Source organism: Symphalangus syndactylus, chromosome 8 (assembly GCF_028878055.3).
Source record: "Symphalangus syndactylus isolate Jambi chromosome 8, NHGRI_mSymSyn1-v2.1_pri, whole genome shotgun sequence".
NCBI lineage: Eukaryota > Metazoa > Chordata > Mammalia > Primates > Hylobatidae > Symphalangus > Symphalangus syndactylus.
Window position 1 is genome coordinate 78,899,272 of NC_072430.2, and position 24,550 is coordinate 78,923,821.

Here is a 24,550-nt window from a genome sequence, read left to right on the forward strand (position 1 = left end):
ATGTTTGTCTTTGAGGGCCATGAGATTATAGGTAATATTTTTCTTTTCCTACTTTTCTGCATTTTATATATAGTACACATGGTAATAAAAACAAAGTTACTGATAGACCTACATTTAAATAAGTAAATATAAGTGAAAATCAGAATTTTTAAAAAGGGGAGGTGAAACTTAACCTTATGAAGAATTAATTCAAATAGCAAACTTCTCATATATTTATCAACATGGAAAATATTCATGATACACAGCTAACTGAAAAAAAGCATACTATAATATAGTGTACCTTGTATAAAGTCATTTCTGTATAACTTGGGAAAATGCTAGAATTTCATACAACATAGTTTTAACAGTGATTATTTCTGGATAGTAGAATTGGGGTGCTTTTTGCTTTTCTTTGTGTTTTTCTATATTTTTAAATATTTTTGTATTGTATATTTGTCAGGGAAAAATACTAATCTTTTTGAACAGCTATCTCCTCTTGTGCATTTACAATACAGTTCAATTTGCAACACATTGTCAGGAACACATCAATTTTTTCAAGTAAGGGATGCCTTATGTTATCCACTTCCTACTGTGTCATATCAATTACTTTCTATGGTTTGTTTTATCAAAGAAGACCTGAGCAAGGGTACCTCACATAAACTGGAATTACTATATCAATGTTTTTAAAAAGCTTTTTAGCACTGATAATATATTATATTTTTAAATAAAATGTGCTATCCCCTTCATCAATATTAATTTTCCAATACTGCAGAACTAAATCTTACTGTCATCATGTGTTATCACTTACTCTTATATCTTAAAATTTTCCCATAAAATGATTCATAATCTAAGAGGAGAAAAACAGTTTTGAAAAATTTTCTACAGAACATTATTTTTCACTTATTCCAAATAGCATAACAAGAAGGTTTGCAGGAAATGGAATGAAACCATGGTAACCAACTGAACCTATCATGAGCTATCAGATCAAAAGAACACACAGTACATTACACGTCAACGCCTACTAGCAGCATAATCCTTCCCCAGTTCCTTTTGATCCTTCTTCTTTAACATGAAAAATGCTTTCAACCAATTTTCATATTTTAAAACTGCAAAAGCCCCTTTATCAGTATCTACTATGATTCTCTGGCTTTACTCAGGAACTCTTTGGCCAAGCTCACTTTATAAGTCAACCTGATGTTTTGAGATTCAATTAGGAATTGTTGGGTGTTTTCAATCATTAGCAAAATTACATTTTTTACTTCAGTGCATTTTATCATTTTCTAACAGAGCAGCAATAGTTTCTTCACACAAAATCTTCAGTACTGTAAAGACTGTATCACCCAGGCTGGGCGCGGTGGCTCACGCCTATAATCCCAGCACTTTGGGAGGCTGAGGCAGGTGGATCACGAGGTCAGGAGTTCAAGACCAGCCTGGCCAAGAAGGTGAAACCCTGTCTCTACTAAAAATACAAAAATTAGCCGGGCGTGGCGGCAGGCACCTGTAATCCCAGCTACTCAGGAGGCTGAGGCAGAGAATTGCTTGAACCCAGGAGGCAGGGGTTGCAGTGAGCCGAGACTGGGCCATTGCACTCCAGCCTGGATGACAGAGCTAGACTCCATCTAAAAAAAAAAAAAAAAAGACTGTATCACCCTCTCACAGAAATCCCTTGCTTAACAGAATTTTATCAGTATTCTAAACTCAAAGCCACAATAAATTAAATAACAATTACATTTACAGAACAGAGATGAGTCCTTTTTGACTATCTGGTTGTCCATTCTATCACTGATCATCAACCTCCTCATAGGCACTGAAGCTAAACTCACAGAATCTGGCTCAACATGATCTTAAACTACCAATTCGCTAAAACTAAATAAACAAGGTAATGATGGCTTTTGTCGGGCATTAGCTGTTTACTGCACAACTATATAGTCAGGTAGACAATAGGGCAAACCTCTGCAAAGACTAGAGATCATCTTTGCTGTTACAGTTAGCCACTCCTTAACGGTTTTCATTTAAAATAAAACACAATATGCATATATGCCATAAAAACAGAAGTATATTTTATGCATGACCAGCTTCTGGAAGGATAGAAAGTAATCGTGAATGGTGTTATCTCTAGGGAGTGGAACTGGAAGTATGTCACGGTGGGAAAGTACTATAATTTATCATTCTAAACACTTTTATTTCAAAATTTTTAAACCATATCTATGTGTTGCTTTTATAATAGAAATATAATAAATTACACAGATGCAAATATGCTGTTATTTTTATAAAGAATTACTGCTGTTTTACTTTAATAAGTTATACAAAGTTACTATAAAATTATTTTTATAAGTACAAATAATTACCAAGTGATCTTATAATGGGATTTTTGTTTAAATTATTAAACTGCAAATACACTTAATTTGGCTTTTTTCTTTTGAGACTACGGGGGTGGAAAGTTAACCCTTGAGAATAAGTTGGAATAAACCTTATTTTTAAAGGCTTTAAACAAAGGTATATCTGTTTATAAAAGTAGTAATGTGTTGATAACTTTAAAATCTTAATTACTAAAATGGCATTGATTTAAAAACTAAGAGTAGGCCGGGCACAGTGGCTCACGCCTGTAATCCCAGCACTTTCGGAGGCTGAGGCAGGCGGATCACCTGTAGTCGGGAGTTCGAGACCAGCCTAACCAACATGGAGAAACTCCGTCTCTACTAAAAAATACAAAATTAGCTGGGCATGGTGGCGCATGCCTGTAATCCCAGCTACTCGGGAGGCTGAGGCAGGAGAATCACTTGAACCTGGGAGGTGGAGGTTGTGGTGAGCCAAGATTGCACCATTGCACTCCAGCCTGAGCAACAAGAGCAAAACTCCGTCTCAAAAAAAAAATAATAATGATAGTAAAAAAATAAAAACTAAGAGTTTACTCTTGTGTCATACCTCTTGTCAACTTAAAGTGCTGCATGTTTTATGACTGCTTTTGAATTTTTTTTTTTTTGAGATGGAGTTTCACTCTTGCTGCCCAGGCTGGAGTGCAATGGTGCGATCTTGGCTCACCGCAACCTCCACCTCCCGGGTTCAAGCAATTCTCCTGCCTCAGCCTCCCGAGTAGCTGGGATTACAGGCATGTGCCACCACACCTGGCTAATTTTGTACTTTTAGTAGAGATGGGGTTTCTCCATGTTGGTCGGGCTGGTCTCAAACTCCCAACCTCAGGTGATCTGCCCACCTTGGCCTCCTAAAGTGCTGCGATTACAGGCATGAGCCACCATGCCCGGCCGGATATTGTTTTTAAACAAGTTATATTTCTTAGTTTTATTGCTGTTTGTTCTTGAGCAAGTTAAGCCTTGGTTTTCTCATCTGTAAAATAGGGAAAATAATAGTATCTACCACATGGTCTTATTTTATAGATAAAACTTAATTTTCCAATCTGTTGCCAAGAACAGAGGTTATGGGTTACAAGACAGCAAACCTGTCTAGCCCTTTCAGAGGCCAAAAAGTGTCTGATACATTGAAGTCCTTGAGCCAGTCACACTGGGCCATGATCAATCTCATGCATTTACCTTAATGTACCACACATTATCACTTTGTATGAGTGCCAGAAAAAGTTTGGGTTATCTAAAAGATAATTCACATAAAGTATTTGCCACAATGCCTGGAAGAGTAAAGATTTGGAAATGTTAGCTATTATTATATTTATAAAACTGTTAAGTCCATTAAAAAATATTTGGTGGCTCCAAATCATTCACAGAAAAGGAATCACATTATCAACATATGCTAGGACTGTATCTAGTTACTAAAAAGAGAATCTAGCATGTCTTCCACTGTACCTTAAAGCAGATACACACATGAGATTCTAGTTCTTCTTTGCAAAGTAGATAACTGGAGAGACAGTCATCCTCTTTATGTACAAGTTTCTATTAGCCCCAAAATGTACTTGAAACTCAACTCTACCCTTAAATGAAATAATAAAATTTGCTTTATACTATGCCTTAAAAATACAAAAGCCAAAAATATCTTGAAATCAGCTTGGCTTTCTCTACCTTCTATTTTAAATCCACCGCTATGTATGCATACTTTTGAGAGAGAACTGAAGTTTGAATAGACAGAATACTAGTGAATAAAAACCATGCTGAGGATAAAATTTTTTTTTTTTTTGAGACAGAGTCTCGCTCTGTTGCCCAGGCTGGAGTGCAGTGGTGCAATCTAGGCTCACTGCAAACTCCGCCTCCCGGGTTCATGCCATTCTCCTGCCTCAGCCTCCTGAGCAGCTGGGACTACAGCTACCATGCCCAGCTAATTTTTTGTGTTTTTCAGTAGAGACAGGGTTTCACCGTGTTAGCCAGGATGGTCTCGATCTCCTGACCTCGTGATCCGCCTGCCTCGGCCTCTCAAAGTGCTGGGATTACAGGTGTGAGCCACTGCACCCAGCCAGATAAAAATGTTTTTAAATGAAATACCATTCAAGAGTAAGGTGCAAATCAATCCTTAATGAGATAGCACTTCACATATACTAGGATGTCTATATTCAAAGAGATATAACGAGTGTTAAAAAGGATGTGAAGAAACTGGAACCTTCACACACTGCTGGTGGGACTATAATGATATAACCACTTTGGAAAACCATTCCATGATTCCTCAAAAGGTTACTTTTGAGTTACAATATGACCCAGCAACTTCACTCCTAGGTATATACCCAAGAGAAATAAAAACATATGTTTATACAAAAACTTGTACACAATTTTATTCATAATAACGTTATTTACAGCAGTATTAGTCATAATAGCCAAAAAGTAGAATCAACTCAAATGTCCATCAACTATTGGAATATGTTTCTAATATTATTCATTAGTAAAAAGGAACAAAGTACTTATACATGCTACAACATGGATAAACTTTGAAAACATTATGCTAAGGGAAAAATGTCAGTCACAAAAGAACATATATTATATAATGCCATTTATATGAAATGTCTAGGTTGTTTACATCAATAGAGACAAAAGTAGATTAATGGTTGCTTAGGGCTAGGAGACCTGAGGAGAAACAGAAAGTGAGGGCAAATGGGTATAGAGGTTCTTTTCGGGGGATTAAATGTTCTAAAATTGATTATGTCATAATTTTGTGAATGTACTAAAAACCACTGAACTGTACACTTGAAATAGGTGAATTGCTATGCTATATAACTGAAGAAACAGTTTTAAGAAAGTAAGATATGAGAACATGCAAAAGCCATGCTTGCAAACAGAGTAAGAAAAAAAAAGATGCAATTTTATAATACATAGAAACAGTGCTTGGTTGCCTTCAGTAGATGTTTCGTAACACTCTTTGGATAGGAGGCAGTCTTTTTTGGTCCAGGAAAAAAATGAGAAAACAGGAAGAAAAAGAATCAGTGAGGCAATTAACCCTTAACATTTTTTTTTTTTTTTTTTTGAGACAGAGTCTTGCTCTGTAGCCTGGGCTGGAGTGCAGTGGCGCAATCTCGGCTCACTGCAAGCTCCGCCTCCCGGGTTCACGCCATTCTCCTGCCTCAGCCTCCGAGTAGCTGGGACTACAGGCGCCCGCCACCGCGCCCGGCTAATTTTTTGTATTTTTTAGTAGAGACGGGGTTTCACCGTGGTCTCGATCTCCTGACCTCGTGATCCGCCCGCCTCGGCCTCCCAAAGTGCTGGGATTACAAGCGTGAGCCACCGCGCCCGGCCCCCTTAACATTTTTTACTCTATCAAGTTAACACTTTAGCAAGCAGTCATTTTAGGTTCATTGATCAAAAAAGGGTGTCTTTTTAAAGGGGGGGAAAAATGAGGACTGGGGAGTGCATGTTTATCTGAATTTACCAAACAGAAGAAACCTTGTAGACTTTCTTCCTTCTTTTCCTCCCAGTAGTCCCAGCATTTAATCTTAATTTGTTAATTGAAAATGAGAAATAATAATTCAAAGCCTCTGAACACTCAGTCTATATATTTTAAGTTTTCTCACTCTGTAGACAGACAATACGGAAAGTCATTAATCAGAAGGCTGCTTGGTGAGCATGAGGTCCAGAGCAAGAGGAAATGAGGGATCAAATGTTGAATGGAACATTTTTCAAAGTGTGTTCCACTGAGAAAGTCCATGAAAAGGGGGTCTCATGATCAAATGAGTTCGTATTAACAATACTCATAGGCTCTGGGAACTACTGACAGAAAAAAAATTCAATTGATTATGTTTAATGGCAGAGAGACCCATATGGCTCCTTTTTCCTCTCCATGCCAGAGACAGCACTGCCAGTGCTGGTCAAGACTCCCCTCCCATATAGACCTTGGATGGAACAGAGGCCTCTTTGACTTTTCTTTCTATTGCCCCAGGGCTGACCAATCCTTCCAAGGAATTATTTAAATAAATTGATACATTCTGTTTAGTGTCAAATCTTTGGAGATTTAGGAGGTATTACCTTTTGTTTTGACCCAACATTGCAACTAATGTCTTCATTTCTTCTCAAAATAAAAATAACTCTTTTGGGTTTTTTTTTCTGCCTGTGAAATGATACATGTGCATTGTAAAAAAAAAAATCAGGTAACTCAAAAAATACAAAGAAGTAGCAATCATGTTTAAGTTAGTCACTAAGAGATAAACACCAAACATTTTGGTGATCATTCTTTTAGACACCTTTCTATTTAAATATACACCCATAGGTATGAAATTTTATATAAGTAGTATGATACTATACATACTATTCTGTATAATAAATTTTATTTTTCAGATTGATAAAAGTTTTGTTTCTGAATTTATGAAATGTGACATATTTTAAAAGAAAATATAATTTTCGGCCGGGCGTGGTGGCTCACGCTTGTAATTCCAGCACTTTGGGAGGCCGAGGCGGGCGGATCACGAGGTCAGGAGATTGAGACCATGGTGAAACCCCGTCTCTACTAAAAATACAAAAAATTAGCCGGGCGTGGTGGCGGGCACCTGTAGTCTCAGCTACTCGGAGAGGCTGAGGCAGGAGAATGGCATGAACCCGGGAGGTGGAGCTTGCAGTGAGCCGAGATCGCGCCACTGCACTCCAGCCTGGGTGACAGAGCGAGACTCCATCTCAAAAAAAAAAAAAAAAAAAGAAAATATAATTTTCCCAAATACCATGTTTTTTCAGTGTTTATCATTTGTTCTCAATTACTAAAATTTTTTAAAGAATTCTTATGTTATTGTCAGAATGAAATCAACAGGAAAGTGCCAAGTATTGTAGGTATAAGGCATTCTCTGGAATATGTCCAAATATGCCCTGAAATATCCAGATACCGGGTTTGGGGATTATCAAGACTCCTGCACATGTCACTTTGTTCTTCTCCCAATTTAGAGAAGCTAAAATGAGTCAGATTAACAGAAATGTCTCTGGAGTTGCCAAATTTGGAGTTAACAGTTCTCTTCAAAGTGAATCCTTTAAAATCTATAAGGTATACAGAAGCCCTTTTAAATATCAGTTCTCCATAGTCAAAGAAAAACTGCTTACTAAATTAATTATCCAAATAATTCTGGTAAAACATAGTTCCTACCACCCTTTCCACTCAGCATTCTAATTCCTCCAGCAATGATCTTTCTAAATCATAAATGTAACCCTATTGTCTTCTACTAAAAGCCTTCAATGATTCCCATTTCCTACAGATAAAGCCCAAATTCTTAAGCATGAAATTCTAGGCTCTCCTGGCACACTAAGTGCTAAAATTTCCCATACTCCCAGTCCCTCAGCAGACTGCCATACACGAAATGCTCCATGCTGTTCTACATTCCGGCACCATTTCTTCTTCCCAAAATGCTTGTTTTTCACCATATTCTACCCTTTTACTTGGTAAGCCAGTCTACCTTTAAGAGCTAGTTTAAATGTCTTCTTTCTTGACCCACTTGAATAGTATCTGGCACAATATAGAAGCTCAATAAAAGCTGCTCTTTTTAATAATTCAGAATCTGGAGAATTATTTCAATTGTCCAATTTAACACTGAAGAGCAAGCCCCTCCAATTTCCATGAAAAGGCCTTGACACATATTAGTGACATACCAGGGATACATATTTTTAGATATTAATAAAAAGTCTATGGGTTTCATTATGCTAAAATTATTAATATAATTAGGTTTTCCATATCACCTTTAAAATGCTGACCTAAAGTCAGTTTGGAAAACATTACAAATCAAATTTCTAAAATATTATAGGCAAAAGAACATTATCAAAACACATTTTACCAAACTCTTTGACACCTGCCTCACATAAAACTGTCTTTGGAACTCACACCTGATTTTCTTACTACAGTATTTACTAAAGCTAAAATTAGATATACAACTTTAGTAAGAGATTGACCAGAGCTAAAATATTTGAAAAATTACACCATGGGTTGATCTGCCTAACAAAGAAACTGCTTTCTAAGTATAGCCTGTACTTGGCTATAGTTAACTATCTAACTGGTATACACGTTCCCTCCCTTCCTCCAACCTTCTTCCTTCACTTAAAACAAGAAAAGAAAACCAGATTTTGTTTGGTCATTCATTCTTCCTTCCAAAGCCTTATCTTCCAGAAGAAGCTGACCCATTTCCAAGTTCTAGGAGCAGGTGCTAGGTTAGACAAGCAATCAGTACAGGCATTTCTCTCAGATGTTATTGGTCCAGGAATGGGAAAGGCAGACTCATGCTAGCACTATTAACCTGAAGGAAAGGATGCATACTGCAAGAGAGAAGAGAGGTTCCCTTACACTCTCCTGCTGGACATAAACAAGAAATCTTACAATTCTGATTGCACTGGCAGCCACCTTTTGACCGCAAGGAAAACCAACCTTAGACTGAAGTTGATGCTGTGACTAGCCATGAATACAAACAGAAAGATCACAAGTCCTTCATAACATCACTAGAATACTGACCATCCATGCTATTATTACATTTCTGAACTTAGTATGTGAGATATTACCTTAAATAACTTATGTCTAAGTGAGTAGAGTTTGCTTATTTTGAATGTCAAGTAATACTTGTGTCTGAAAGCATCTCAATGGATAGAGAATATGATTCTTGAAAGTGGGATGCTGCTAATAACAGAATTTTAAAAGGTCCCTTTGCAATATACTGGGATTATTATCCCTGTTTTATAAATAGGAAACTAAAGCTTGAAAAGGTTAAATATACAAAATAAGGCAGGCAACTAGAACTCAGGTTTGTCTAATTCTAAAGTCTATACTACAACTTCATTTCCAAAGTTCTAACAGTGAGAGTGGGTAACTGCAATTATTTTCTGATAGTTTTTTTTTAAATCTTAATTCCTTAATCTCTCTGATTTTCCTCTATTCTTTCAATCTATACATTACATAGAAAGTGTTCCTGTTTAAGTTGTTAACATTTTAAATGTTTCTTTTTCCAGTTTTCTTTTGTAGTTTTAGTGAAATATACACAATATTTATTTTTCTTAGTAAAAATGAACAAATTTAGCAGGTTAAGTCATTGTGAAAAAGAGGTATTTTATGTCAAAGGGAACCAACATTGACAGAGAGCCCAATAATAAGTCAAAGTTAATGCATAACTTTAGTCTTATGCCATATTAAATGTCCAACGTTGATAAAGAATTGTTTTTGTTTTTTTTTTAACTTCCAAGAAAACTCTTGGACAGAGTCTAGGCAAATGTGCTCTGCAATACATGGATGACTTAGGAGAAATAATAGTAAGATCCTAATTTTAGGCTATAATTCACCTATTTGCATTATTTTCGTTAAGGCAGGAAAAGTAAACAGCCATTAGGATAAAAATGATACAAATTTGTTAAGTTAGTAAAGGCCTTTTGGCATTTACAGCAATCCTCCCCAAAATAAAATGTTTAGATAAAAACAGCCAGAAAAAAATTAGTTCTGAATGGGTTATGATTGTATTTATACCCATAAGTTGTTTGGGTTTTTATCCAGGACAGTGGTGACAATGAGAAAGTAGATATCAAATATTTAAAAGATCATTTCATATATTCACTCATATTAGCTCTCCACAAGGTTTTTCACCTTCTTAAATTTCACTATTTCCAAACATCAAATGAAAATTCTGGAACTAAATAACATAGTATTTGACATTAAAAACTCAACGGATGGGTCTAACAGCAGATCAGAAACACCAGAAGTCAGGAATAGTAAACCAGAAAAATGGCCCATAGAAAATGTCCAAACTCAACCTAATATTTTTTTCTTTTAGTGACAAAAACTAGAGTGTCTTATAAAACATATCTTTTAAATAATTAGTTCTAAAATGATGAAAGCCATGTGTTTTCAATCAAACCTCTTAAATTATTTTAGGTTACTTGTAACTGCTATTTGCCACATCTGATTAAACTACAATGAATACAAATGTTGTCAAAATCAGCATACAGAAAATCTGAGAATCACTTTGAAACACTTCATGAGTCATAACCAAGTGCCTGGCTAGCATCTTCTTTTCAACTACACACTCTGAACATGCAAATGTCTGTCTATATGCTTCCCTTGTGTGACAAACATTCACTGAGTAAAAATCATTTTTCCTGAGTCAAGAGATGAATATGAGCATAGGTAGAAAAGCCAGACAAGGTTCAGCCTAAAATTTAGGCGGAGATGGGGCATGGAAGAAGATGCAAATGAAGAGCGAAAAATATCTCACCCATAGAACACCTGCCATGCCACATGGTGAAAACTTCTTTTCTGACTGCAGAAAGTTAGTAGTGTGACAGCACACATACAATACACACTCCCCTAAACAGCACCTCATAGCATTCATTAGGGTCCTCAGTAGAGGGCTAGTCCCCTTTAAGTGCAGGAGAGATGCCAATGCTTGAGGGAGGTGTGTTCTTTGAAACTCTGTGCTCTACTTAACCTTACAACCTTGCTGATCACACCATTGGATTTTCAGGCAGATCATTTATAGTACTGGGAAGGATAAGGCTGGACACACAGACATTTCTTAGGCAGTTACTTAACTAGTCCAGAAAGTGGCTTAGAGTTGAAAAGGAGAGGTAATTTTGAGAAATACTTAAGAAATAAGATTGTTGGTTTTGGCTGTGTGAGATGAGCAACAAAGAAAAAGTCCTCTTAATCATTATCATACAGGTACAATACCCAGGGCTTGCCAGGGTCCAAGAAAAGTGAAAAATACAAAAATATAAAAAATATGAAATATGAAAAGAAAGGTATGGCTCCAAAACAGAAAAAAAGAAAATTATAAAACTAAAGTTAATTTCAAAAGCAATTTACATAAAATCCTTACATAATTTTAACAGCAGAAAATATGTATTTGATATGAAGTATAGTGTGTAGTATAATGTAAGGTAGGGGCCTCTGGATGAATAGTGCCAGGCCTTACAAATACAATAAAATACACCTAAAAGAAAAACTGAAAATAATTTCTTAGTTTCTGTCTTATGGAATTGACTGAATAACAATGTGACCAGCCAATAAAGGAAATATAGATATCACAGCATATTTGGGAGAAAAGTGTTGAGTTCAGTTTGAGATATATTGAGATTGAGGTACCCATGAGGAATCAAGTTCAAGGACTTATTCCTAATTTTAGAGCCCCTCGTTGACACAGTAAATGCATAAATAACACTGATGGGTATAAAATAGACAAACTGGCTACCCCTTAATGGATTACATGTATGTTAAAAACAAATTGATATGAACTGGGAGAATCATCAGTTGAAATGGGAGTATCAGGTAAGAATAATACATCAATGGAACTTCTATTTCAGACTTTGCTTAACACTTCCCAGCCATACATCAAGTTTAAAACAAGGAAAATGTCAATCATATTTGGGCACATAAATTACTCAATGTATATTGTAAGTAAAATTCCTCTATCTATGACCATTACAGCCCCCTTTTACTCACTATTATTTCTTTTCCAAGTAATGATTTTACGGCAATTTTCAGTAACAAAAGAAAGGCTTTAAGTTACCCCAGAGATATGAATTTGAAACATTCCCATCAAGATTTACTGGGCCAAAGTGGATGGGAAGTGATTATAAATGTAAAGCCATGAGTAGAATGGGAGAGTGCAAGAAGGCGGGAATGAGAAAGAGATATGAAGGTCTGGGTGCTACTTTTCTCCGAACTAAATCCCTTAGCCTTCAAGTATTTGCTGGTATCAGCTGGTGAAAACTGTGTGACAGATATAAGATGATAGGCAATGTGGCGTAATGTGGTGAAAGTACTTGAATTTTGCAGTTAGGAAAAACTGAGTTCAAATTAAAGTTTTATAACTTCTTTGTGATCCTGGAGAAATGCAGGGGAAATGGCAACCAAGGGGAAAGAAAGAGAGGCTTCTGTTTCTCATTTTACCTCACCTTCTTCCTTCCTTATTCTGGACCACCAGCGTTTACATCAAGGCTGTTTACCATAGACAATCAGATGACCAGATTATTTGGAAATAAGGTGGTGAAGAATTCTAGAATTATAATATGTTAGGAGTAGAAAGATGAAGAAACCAACTTCAAGAAATTCTGTGATTTGCCCCAAATCAGTCTTCTAATTCAATTAATGGTAAATTGAATAGGTATTTGAATTGCCATACCAGAATTTTTTTCCTGTATACCACAATTTAAACCTGAAAAAAACAGTATAATTAAGTAATTGAAGGGGAATTTACACTTTATAATTTACCATAAAAAGCAAATTTCCATGAACTCCTGTGACGAGCTCTATTCTCCAAGTATTCAATTATTTCAGCATTCAGTATGAAATAATACTGAATTGTATCATTCTATTTAACAGAAAGATTAATATCAAATCTTGTGGACAGGAATCAGAGCAGGCCCTGCTCGTTCACACAGGTATTAAGTGATTGGAGAAGGAATTAGACATGTTAGTCCTAAACATTAACATCAACTTTCTATCCTCTATTTGTGACTACCAAAGGAAATTTCATATATTTGACCTCTGTCTTCAGAAGTCTCTGCTTTTAAGTCTTTTCCAAATAGATGAATGTATATATGAATGAACAAATAAAGGGATGAACAAAGACAATGGATAATTATTCCCAGCCTTTGGTGAGGCAGCAATGTAGAATGACTAAGAGCAAAGACTCCGAAGTCAGACAATCTGGGTTCAAATAGCAGCAGCACAAGTTATTAAATGTGTGACCTTCACCAAGTTATTCAACCTCCATCCAGGTCTTCTGTTTCCTCATCTGTAAAATGGGGGTAATAACAATACATAGAGTGGTTGTGAGGATTAAATGAGGTTAGAGGCCTGGCATAAGGTAAGTCCAATGGACAAGTATGCTCTTGTATTATTGTTCTTACTGTTGGGTTATTATTGCAGGGTTAGCAGGAGTATTTGTTTCTGGGCACTGTACTGTAAGCCAAAACACTAAGTGAAGCTCAGCTGATAGGGAAGAGTCAAGAGCTCCCAAGAAAAACTGCTCCAACCAAAAGGCAACCTAAGAGTAATGGCACTGAATTTAGCTTTATGAGTTATGAAGATCTTTTCTCTTGATCTCTTTCCTTATTCAAGAAATTGATGGAAGCCGACAAGCTAGACAAACAGGAAAGAAGGGGTAAGATGGAATGGAAGGAAGCAGCTACTGCAAAATGCTTTAAAAGTTTTTCAGGCCAGGCGTGGTGGTTCACGCCTATAATCCCAGCACTTTGGAGGCCAAGGTGGGTGAACCACGAAGTCAAGAGATCGAGACCATCCTGGCCAACATGGTGAAACCCGTCTCTACTAAAAATGCAAAGATTAGCTGGGCGTAGTGGCACATGTCTGTAATCCCAGCTACTCAGGAGGCTGAGGCAGGAGAATCACTTGAACCTGGAAGTGGAGGGGTTGCAGTGAGCCGAGATCGTGCCACTGCACTCCAGCCTGGCAACAGAGTGAGATTCCATTTCAAAAAAAAAAAAAAAAAAAAAAAAAAGTTTTTCTATTCTTAATTACTGAGTGTTACCATTCACGAGGAATTTTTAAAGGGTCTCAAAGCTATTAAAATGGTAATTAGATCCCAAGAAAACAAGAACCAATTCAATTACATGCTGGATGCTTTTAAAATTTAAAGCCCTCTATTAAGAGAGTTTTAAATAAAGCACAGTAGTAATTGCAGGCCCATGACCAACCTTAAAGCCAAAGTGTAGGTCCCTGGCTGCCGCTGGCTCTCCCGTATGAGGTAGCTCCCCTCAGCCACAATCAAGAGCTGGTCGGCTGCTTCTCTGGAGATCATGCCATGAAACCTAAGAAACAAAGTCTACTCAGAAACTGTGCTTTCTACATTTTTCAATAAAACAAGATAAAACAACATCCCACCACCACCACCTTCTCCTGTTGTTTTCAAGATGAAGTACTGCCACACAATGGAAGGGAAGCACTTGGGTTTAACCATGCTTGTGTCTCTCTGGGCCTGGCCCCCAGCCAGCTTCTCTGTGGTGATAAGAACAGCACCAAAGTACTACCCAATCCAGTTAACAACCATGGAATCAAAATTCACATCCATCTAAGGGAAGATCAACCACCTCTCTCAAGAGGACAATTCCTTTCTTATGTATCCATTTAACCATATGGCTTGCTAAAGAAAAGAAAAAAAAAATAAAACACAGAAATGTATTCTATTTTCCTTTCTTCCCATTAGCAGCACTGCTCCAAAATTTTGGCTGAGTCTATGTTGGCAATTTTCCAGGACCCTGGGTTGTTCTTAATTGGCATGATTGCCCAATAATGTGCATAATCTGCATTACTGAACACTCAAGCCCAAAGCAAACAACTATCATACTTGTTTTCATTCCCTGCTAAAACCTTATCTTTGATTAACATAGAAAAATAGAGAAAAAATAAACATAAATAACATAAATAACATGCTCTTTACACAAACACAGATGAACCTATAACAATCTGGCATAAAACACTGAAAAAAAATGTCAGTTGTGACACATACTAAAAATAAGAAGCCACCTTACATTTGTATAGCGATTTACAATTTACAAAGAACCTATATGTCCTTCTATAACTCAAAGATAATGAAGGAATTCGGGACATGTCACCCCAAAATATGCCACTTTGCTGTATCAAGTATTTTGAGCTAAAGGCACTTTAAAAACATCAAATGCAGACACAGGCTTTCTCTGACTCTCCCTATCTACCTAAAGACAGATCATCCAAAAGGAACTCAACTGTTAGCAATGCCCTCCCATGAGTTTCAGCAACCAGGGAAGACTGACTCTTATGGAGGAGAGGAGACTAAAAGTTGACAACACGCTCAGACAAACTCTGTCACATACTATCATTTACCTTCCCATAAATGGCCAGAAACTTCCCTCCCATTCCCGTTATGATGGTATAAAAATTCTAAACCTCACTTTTTGGAGTGGTATTCACTTTATTTTTTTCTGTGATGCCCCTGTGCAAGTAGTATTAAAAATTAATAAATTTGTATACCTTCTCTCCTGTTAATTTGCCTATTGTTTGTTTATTTCATAGACCCAGCTCTCAAACATAGGAGGGTAGAGGGAAAGTCTTTCCTCCCTTACAATAACTGCAATGACTCATTGCTCAAAAGAAATTTTGCAGCTTTTACTGGTACTAAAGGAACAATAGTCACTTGAATTTGGAATGATACATTTAAAAGGCGTTGAAATGGCACCTTAACAATTCAGGAACATTACTAGGGGCAAGAGTAATCCCAGCACTTTGGAAAGCCGAGGCAGGTGGATCAACTGAGGTCAGGAGTTCGAGACTAGCCTGGCCAACATGGTGAAACCCCGTCTCTACTAAAAACACAAAAAATTAGCTGGGTGTTGTGGCAGTTGCCTGTAGTCCCAGCTACTCGGGAGGCTGAGGTGGGATAACCGCCTGAACCCAGGAGGTTTTGTAATTTTTAAAACCTCATTGCAGGCCAGGTGCGGTGGCTCACGTCTATAATCCCAACACTTTGGGAAGCTGAGACGGGTGGATCACCTGAGGTCAGGAGTTTGAGACCAGCCTGACCAACATGGTGAAACCCCGTCTCTACTAAAAATACAAAAATTAACCAGGCATAGTGGCGGGCGCCTGTAATCCCAGTTACCTGGGAGGCTTAGGCAGGAGAATCGCTTGAACCCAGGAGGCGGAGGTTATAGTGAACCGAGATCACACCATTGCACTCCAGCCTGAGCAGCAAGAGAGAAACTCCATCTTAAAAAAAAAAAAATTCAATTAACTTAAAAGAAAATCAAACTAAAGAAAAACTCTGAAACAAAACTTGACAATATATTTAAATAATTTTAAAATTATTTGCACAAGTTGATCAAAAATTTCTAACCCCCAAGACCCCATGTACTGAGATGTTTCATATGGTGTTACTTCCAATAGTATAGTTTAAAAGCAACCTATACCAAAAGCAGAATGACTATATAAATTACAATACAACTGTACTGTAGAATATCAGTGGTTCTTAACTTTGAAATCACACTTTCCTCAACTCATCGGTGTGCATCTGTAATCCATTTCTAAGTCTTGAAAACATGAAGAATTTTAAATAATTAAAAAATATTTATAATGTATATTTTTATCTGATATGATCTCCAGTCATAAGAAACAAACAATTTTGAGGAATGAGATTATGAGTGATTTTTATTCTTTTCCCCAAAGTGCTACATTTCTGTTTTTCAATAACCTGAAAAATTAAGGACTTTAAAAATCATTGCATTTTTCACAAAACAGAAAAATGCTCATTGTCAATTTTAAATGAAACAATCAGGCTATAAAATGGTACGTATAATATCTCAATTTGGTTCAAATCCATTAGGAAAATATTTCTTCAGATAGTAATACTTCAAATTGTTAACATTAGCTGTTTCTGAGTAGCATGAATTATTATATTTTTCTCATAATAAAGATAATACACACTATTTAAGAAAATCTGAAAAATAAAAATATATAGAATAAATCACCCACATCCCACTGTACATACGTGTGGGTATATACATATCTATATGCCTAAGTACATAAAAACACAAATATGTACATTTTCCTCATATACATCTAAGATTATTTACTTGTATGGTTTGCATCCTTAACATTATTGCATGTACATTTTCCCATGCTATTTTCTTATTTATACTTGTCTTTATTGTCTATATTGTTCACCAATTAGATCACATTTGAAATTTTTAAGAAATAAATGCAACTCCATCAAACTTGAATACTTCATCTTGCTTTCACTTAAAAGCATCCGTTTACCCTGTCTCTCTTACATATGCCAATCTATAAAATGTTTTCTAATAATCCATACTTACTCTCTTCCATAATACTTTGGTCTGTTTTCCACCTATTGGGAAAGCAAAAAAAAAAAGGGCATATTTGTAAAAATGCAAATGTGCAGAACATAACTCAACATTTTGTGCATGTGACAAAGTAAAGCACATATTAAAAAAAGAATTCAAATAACAGAGTATGGAGTCCCAGTTCTACCAGCAGGTTACCTGTGCCATTTGGACTGGTCACTTCATCTCCCCAGACCTATTTCTTATTTATAAAATGCTGTGTATGTAGTTGGACTAAACTATCTTTAGTTTCTAGAATTTAACAAGCTGAAAAAAATTTCACTTTATTCAAGAGTAAAATATAACACCCCAAAACATACAGCCACAATTGTGACACACTCAATTGTAGCTATCTCCCTCATCCTCCTCTGCTATTCCTCTCCTTCTTGCTCCAGACTCTCCATTCTGTTAGCATCTCCATATACTCTTACCCTTCTGTTGTCCCATCATCTCTTCCCTCACCACAGCTTATCAGGGCATGTGTGTTGGCTATAGCTAAGAAAAGCCCCAGCAAGATAAATGCCCAGGAATTTTCACAGGAAGACAGAGAACATTCAAAATCCACTCACTGAACAGCAAATATGTGACAGGCATTGTTCTACCTGCAGGGACACATTACTGTATAAGACCAAAACTCTTTTGGAGCTTACATTCTAATAGTGACAGACAGACAATAAAGTTTAAAAATGAAAACAGAAAGTAGTAGTAAATACTATAATGAAAATAGGAGTGGGTAACAAAACGGAAGACTAGTGAGCTACTTATTAAGCTGGGTGGTTAGCAAAGCTCTCTCTGAGATGACATTTAAAGTGAGTCCTGAATGGCAAGATGCCAACTCTGACTACAAAATCATAGGAACAGCAAAAAAGCTTTTCCCTAGTAGGTACTTTGATGACACCATGAACTATGTTATTGAGCTCTTGCTATTTGCTATGTGTGTTAGTTACATTTAAAGATCACTGAATCCTCAAAATAAGACAGGAATTATTCTACTTCGTCTTTATGAAATAGTATTATCATCCTCATTTTATTTATTTTTCTGGGCAAAATTCACCTTTTCTTTTAAATGTACTTATAATTAAAAAATAAAAGGGGTGTGTGTGTGTATTATGGTATATGGCATGATGTTTTGATATTTGTATATATTGTGGAATGGCTAAAATAAGCTAATTAACACACACAATACTTCACATCTTTTTTTGTGGTTAGAACACATAAAATTTACCCTCAGCAATTTTCAAGTATATAATACATTGTTATTAAATATAGTCACTAAGTTGTACAACAGATCTTTTGAACATATTCCTCCAACCTAAATGAAATTTTGTATCCTTTAACCAATATCTCCTGAATTCCCACCCCAACCACATTCTTTCCTACTCCTTCCCTCTGCCCCTGATAACCACTATTCTACTTCTTGCTACTACGAATTCAACATTTTTAGATTCCACAAGTGAGATCATGCAGTATTTGTCGTTCTGGGCCTGCTTTGTTTCACTTAACATAATGTCCTCTAAGTTCATCCGTGTTGTTGCAAATGACAGGACTTCCTTTGGTATTCAATTTGAAATAAACAGTATTCCACTGTATACCGAAATGGAATATACAGTATTCCATTATGTATATATACACCACATTTTTTTTATCCATTCATTCACTGATGAACATTTAGATTGGTTCCATATCTTGAATACTATGAATAATGCTGCAATGAACATGGGAGTGCAGATATTTCATCAACATATTAATTTTATTTCCTTTGGGTATACACCAACTAGTGAGATTGCAGAATCATGGTAGTGGAGAAACTGAGCATCCGAGAGATTACATAACTTATTCAAGGTTACTTGTTCAAGTGGTGGGGCTCAAGGCACAATTGGGATTCTTACTCAAAAATGGCAAAAAGGGAACAAGCCCTCTGTCTATTTGACACTGACTCACTTGAATTTGGTTAAATATGGCAGTTCCCAAAGCAACTCAAAGCCTATCTTTTCAGTGATCTTCTCCCTTAGTTCTGCATACAGCTTGGGTGCCAAGTCTGATATTGTTTTCAAAAAACTTGATATAGTTACTCACAGCATAGAAAAACTTTTGTGTTTCAATAAAAAATTGTGCATCATCTATAGCAGTGATCCCCAACATTTTTGGCACCAGGGACTGGTTTTGGGGAAGACAATTTTTCCATGGACCAGGGCAGGAGCGGGGGAATGGTTTCAGGATGATTCAAGCACATTGCACTTACTGCGCACTTTATTTCTATTATTATTATATACTCACCATAATGTAGAATCAGTGAGAGCCCTGAGCTTGTTTTCCTGCAACTAGATGGTCCCATCTGGGGGTGATGGGAGACAGTGACAGATCATCAAGCATTGGATTCTCATAAGGGGCATGCAACCTAGGTCCCTTGCGTGCGCAATTCACAATAGGGTTCGTGTTCCCATGAGTCTAATATGGCCGCTGATCTGAGAGGAGGCGGAGCTCAGGCAATAATGTGAGCAATGGGGAGTGGCTGTAGATGAAACTTCACTGGCTCACCTACCATTCACCTCCTGCTGTGCAGCCTGGTTCCTGACAGGCCACAGAGTGGTACTGGTCCATGGCCTGGGGATTGGGGACACCTAATCTATAGCATACCCTACTGGCTTATCAGATTCTAGCACAGTGCCTTTTGTCTGACTATTTTGGTACTGCCTAAGTTGTAGGTAACTAATAGATACATTTTTTCCTGCATATTTGTGGTTGAACTGACTTTTCCTCTACCCTCTCTCCGAGTGAAAAAACTAGTTTTGTCTCCATGTGCAATTCATCTCAATATTCCTTGACTCCATATAAGAGTTTTTGGAGTTTTCCTTTCAACCGATTATAACATCTGCCTAGTTCTCTCACATTTTATGAGTAAAATAAATTTTTAACGTGTTCATTTTCTTATCTATAGGAGAGTCATGATTTTAACTTTTCATAAAAATTATACTGTATTAGTCCATCCTCACACTTTTAATAAAGACATACGTGATGAAACTGGGTAATTTATAAAGGAAAGAGGTTTAATTAACTCACAGTTCCACATGGCTGGGAGGTTTCAGGAAACTTACAATCATGGCAGAAGGGGAAGCAAACAGGTCCTTCTTCATATGGCGGCAGCAAGAAGAAGTGCCAAGCAAAAGAGGGAAAAGCCCCTTACAAAACCATCAGATCTCATGAGAACTCACTCACTATCACGAGAACTGCATGAAGGTAACTGCTCCCATGATTCAATTATCTCCCACTGGGTCCCTCGCCCAACACATGGGAATTATGGGGACTACAATTCAAGATAAGATTTGGGTGAGGACACAGCCAAACCATATCATATACTTAAATAATACTTTATCGCTCATGAATCTTCTGTTATCTGTGAGGTTGTAGTCAGGTTATTTATTATCTTCCCGAGGTAAGTTCCACCTGATTTGGCCTTGTTCCATAATAATTTCTCTGCTCATAAAACTCAATGTACTAAGAATATGTCAGCTGGCTCCTACAGCTACAGATGATGGCTATTCTAGTTTCAGTCCAGAGCTTATAGAATGGAGTCAGGCAACTACTTGAGAATAAACCTTTGCTTACAAAGATTAAATTTCAATGTTTAAGTCTTAGATAATTAATTTTCTATAGCATCATATGATAAAATGTTACTCAAAAGAACCATTTAGCAGTGTCCTTTCCAACTAAAAATGTGAAATGCTCAGTATTTACTCTAAAGGAAGATATACATGCACATGTACATATGAAAACGTGAATAAGAATGTTCTCATATGCACTGTTCATAGTCATTTTTAAAATGGGTTAGTCAGGCATGGTGGCTCATACCTGTAATCCCAGCACTTTGGGAGACCAAGGTAGGAGAACTGCTTGAGGCCACAAGCTCAAGTCTAGCCTGGCAACACAGCAAGACCCCTATCTCTACAAAATATTTTTAAATATTTTTTTGGTGGTGGCACATGCCTGTAGTCCTAGGTATTCAGGAGGCTGAGATGAGAGGATTGCCTGAGCCCAGGAGGTTGAGGCTGCAGTGAGCCATGATCACATCACTGCACTCTCAGCCTGAGCGACAGAGTAATTCATTCATTCACTCATACATATATAAAAAATATTTTCACTTTGGGAGGCCGAGGCGGGCGGATCACAAGGTCAGGAGATCGAGACCATCCTGGCTAACACAGTGAAACCCCGTCTCTACTAAAAATACAAAAAATTAGCCGGGCGAGGTGGTGGGCGCCTGTAGTCCCAACTACTTGGGAGGCTGAGGCAGGAGAATGGTGTGAACCCCGGGGGGCGGAGCCTGCAGTGAGCCGAGATCGCGCCACTGTACTCCAGCCTGGGCGACAGCGAGACTGTCTCAAAAAAAAAAAAAAAAAAAACATTTTAAATATACACCAATAGGGCAATAACTAACCTGATTTATAATGTAAATAATATACACAGTTTGAAGGAACAATGTAGATCTATCGAGACTAACATGGCAAAATCATTAAGACAAACTATTGAATACAAATATAAATTATGAAATAACAATATAGAATGACACCGTTTAGGAAAAAGCACACACACATGATATGTATTTATGGCATAAATAGAGATCTGGAAGTATGCATACCAAACTCAAACTGTTACCTCAAGGAAAGTGGGTGGAGAACAGACCTGAGGAGGCCAAGGAAAAGGCATAAAAGGAACTTTAATCTTGACCATAATATCATAACTCTTAAAGAAAAATGTATTTGTACATTAATTATAAACCTAATATCACCCTTAACAATATAAATTTTTTTTTTTTTTTTTGAGATGGAGTCTCGCTCTGTCACCCAAGCTGGAGTGCAGTGGCTTGATCTCGGCTCACTGCTAGCTCCGCCTCCTGGGTTCACGCCATTCTCCTGCCTCAGCCTCCCGAGTAGCTGGGACTACAGGCGCCCGCTACCATGCCCGGCTAATTTTTTGTATTTTTAGTAGAGACGGGGTTTCACTGTGTTAGCCAGGATGGTCTCCAACTCCTCACCTTGTGATCCACCCGCCTCGGCCTCCCAAAGTGCTGGGATTACAGGTGCGAGCCACCGCGCCCGGCCAACAATGTAAATTAATATTAGCTTTTGTGTAACCTAATATCGAAGCTTGAGACACATTAGAATGGGGTCCCCCAACATTTTGAGAAGAGATCATGACCTTTCCTTCAAATCATGAGATCTTTGCAGGTAGTTGAAGGTATATGGCACTGAGGTTAAAGGAGAGCTTTTGAAAATACTCTACTTATCAAGGAAAATCCTGGACAAGTACAAAGAAGTGTGACAGTAGTGAGATTGGTGGCTGCAAATGGTGTGGCAATCCATTACATTTCCCAATCCAAGACAAATACTGATTATTTATTCAATAGTCTTACAGTAAGTCCATAATCTGCTTCCATTAATTGCCTAAGTAATCATCTTCGGAAAACAATTGATTATGGCCTTATATTACTAAATAATTATTTGCTTTACCCAAAATAATTCTGAATTAAAGGAATTAGCACTGATAATTAAGAGTATTTTATATATAATAAGCACTATATCAAAAATAAAATTCACACACCAATTTCATCTTTCCTGTATTTTTATAATTGAAATGTCAATCAAAACTTAAGTTTAGATTTCTTTTCTCTCATGTCTAGATAGTAAAGGGGATCACAATACACTACCCTAAAACATGCTACATTAGCATAAGAATTATTTTAAACTTATTAATTATATTTTAAAAATTTAAATTATTTTAAAATTATTTAAACAATTTAGAAACATCAAACATAGACACTTTCTGTACTCCCCCTTTCTGTCTAAAAACAGCATAAATTCCCTTTTGTAAAAGAAATTTACATTTGTAAAGAAAATTTCCATATGTAAAGATGTACTCTTATACCATACTAGGATAGGAAGAGGAAATCAACTCCAGAGACAATTCTTATCTCCTGAGATGACCTGAGTCTGCATAACAAATCTTACTAAAAATTCTTATTTATCACATATTTCCTTCCCATAACTTACCACCCTGCCAAGGCCAAATCCCTTTTTCTTTGTCTAGTCTCTTATCTCTATCACCCTTTGTTAAAATGGTATATAACCCCTAAGTCTAACTGCCTCCTTGCTGTTTTCACTTCTTTTCTGTGAGATCCCCCTCTCCATGTGCATGTGAAATAAACCTTTTCTCCTGTTAATCTGCCTTTTGTCAGTATAGTCCAAAAATCCCAGCTACTGAATCTAATAGGGTAGAGAAGTTTTTCTTCCTCTATAATAGCATTTAGATGTTTTGCTGAGATCTAAGGTATGATTACTTCAGTGGTGATTTGGAATCGTCTTTTCAAACTCAGAGACAATATAACAGTACTTGGATGATTAAATTAAGGAATTCATTAATATAAAAATGATTATTAATAACCCTAAATTAGTTTACTTGCAAATACATCAAATGAGGAACTTCAAGTGTTACATGCTATAGGAAAAACATCTTTATGCTTACACAAACATTTATATGGTTGTTTCTAAGTTTTATAAATTAACAATAATAGGAAACTGTTTACAGACTAAAACTGGTTGAACTCAATGTAACTAAGATATGTTTTAAAATGAGTACTTGTATTGAATTATATGCTTTGCTTTCTCCAATTTTCTGTATTTAGTAGTTAACATTTTTTCATGATACCATAAAATGGGTAGGAAAAATGAGAAGTGAAGAGAAGAAAAATGATTTCTAACTGAAAATAAAAGGTGCCTATAAAATGTTTTACCACATAAACAAAGAAACAAAAATCCTAAGGTCTCCAACCAACTAAATGGACTCCCTGTTGGCCAATGGGGCCCCAAAGAAACCTGAAAAACTGAATTCCTAGCCATGATGGGAAGAGAGGTTGGACACACCTCCTCATACCTCCCCCGCCCCGCTCCCTTTTGGTGTTTAGGCACAACTGACCAGCATTAACATTGAAATAGAGATCATAAGGCTGACAACAGAGACTGTGGCAATAAGATACCAAATACCAATCCAACTCTGGTATGGTATCGTATGACAGATAGCAGATTCCAAAGGAGATACAAATATTTTATCCCAAAATATATTTCTTTGACATATTTTGAAAAGGCCCTGCAAAGGCCATCCCTTGTGGGGGAATTTGCAACTGTGGAGAATTTCCATTAATACAGCCAGGCCTTCCCTTTCTAGGTCTTTCCTGGACCTAGGAGTGATTAAACAAGAATGTGACACCTTTAAGGTCTAAAAGAGACATTTACCATCTTTTCTTTCCAAAGGCTGCTACCCAGAGGCTTCATCTACATAACAAGAACCTTGGT

The 24,550-nt window shown here is 36.8% G+C and overlaps 1 protein-coding gene across 5 annotated transcripts in view; it reads right to left on the bottom strand.

Annotated features, from left to right (window-relative positions):
- CHN1 (chimerin 1) overlaps nucleotides 1-24,550 on the bottom strand; it is a 210,557-nt gene that overhangs the window by 104,899 nt on the left and 81,108 nt on the right. For all 5 annotated transcript variants that reach the window (XM_055289797.2, XM_055289798.2, XM_063645607.1 and 2 more), the window contains 2 exons: nucleotides 17,178-17,209; nucleotides 14,028-14,141 (listed from right to left, as the gene is read on the bottom strand). In XM_055289797.2, coding sequence (XP_055145772.1) covers nucleotides 14,028-14,141; nucleotides 17,178-17,209 — 146 coding nt within the window. The remainder of the gene's footprint in view (nucleotides 1-14,027; nucleotides 14,142-17,177; nucleotides 17,210-24,550) is intronic.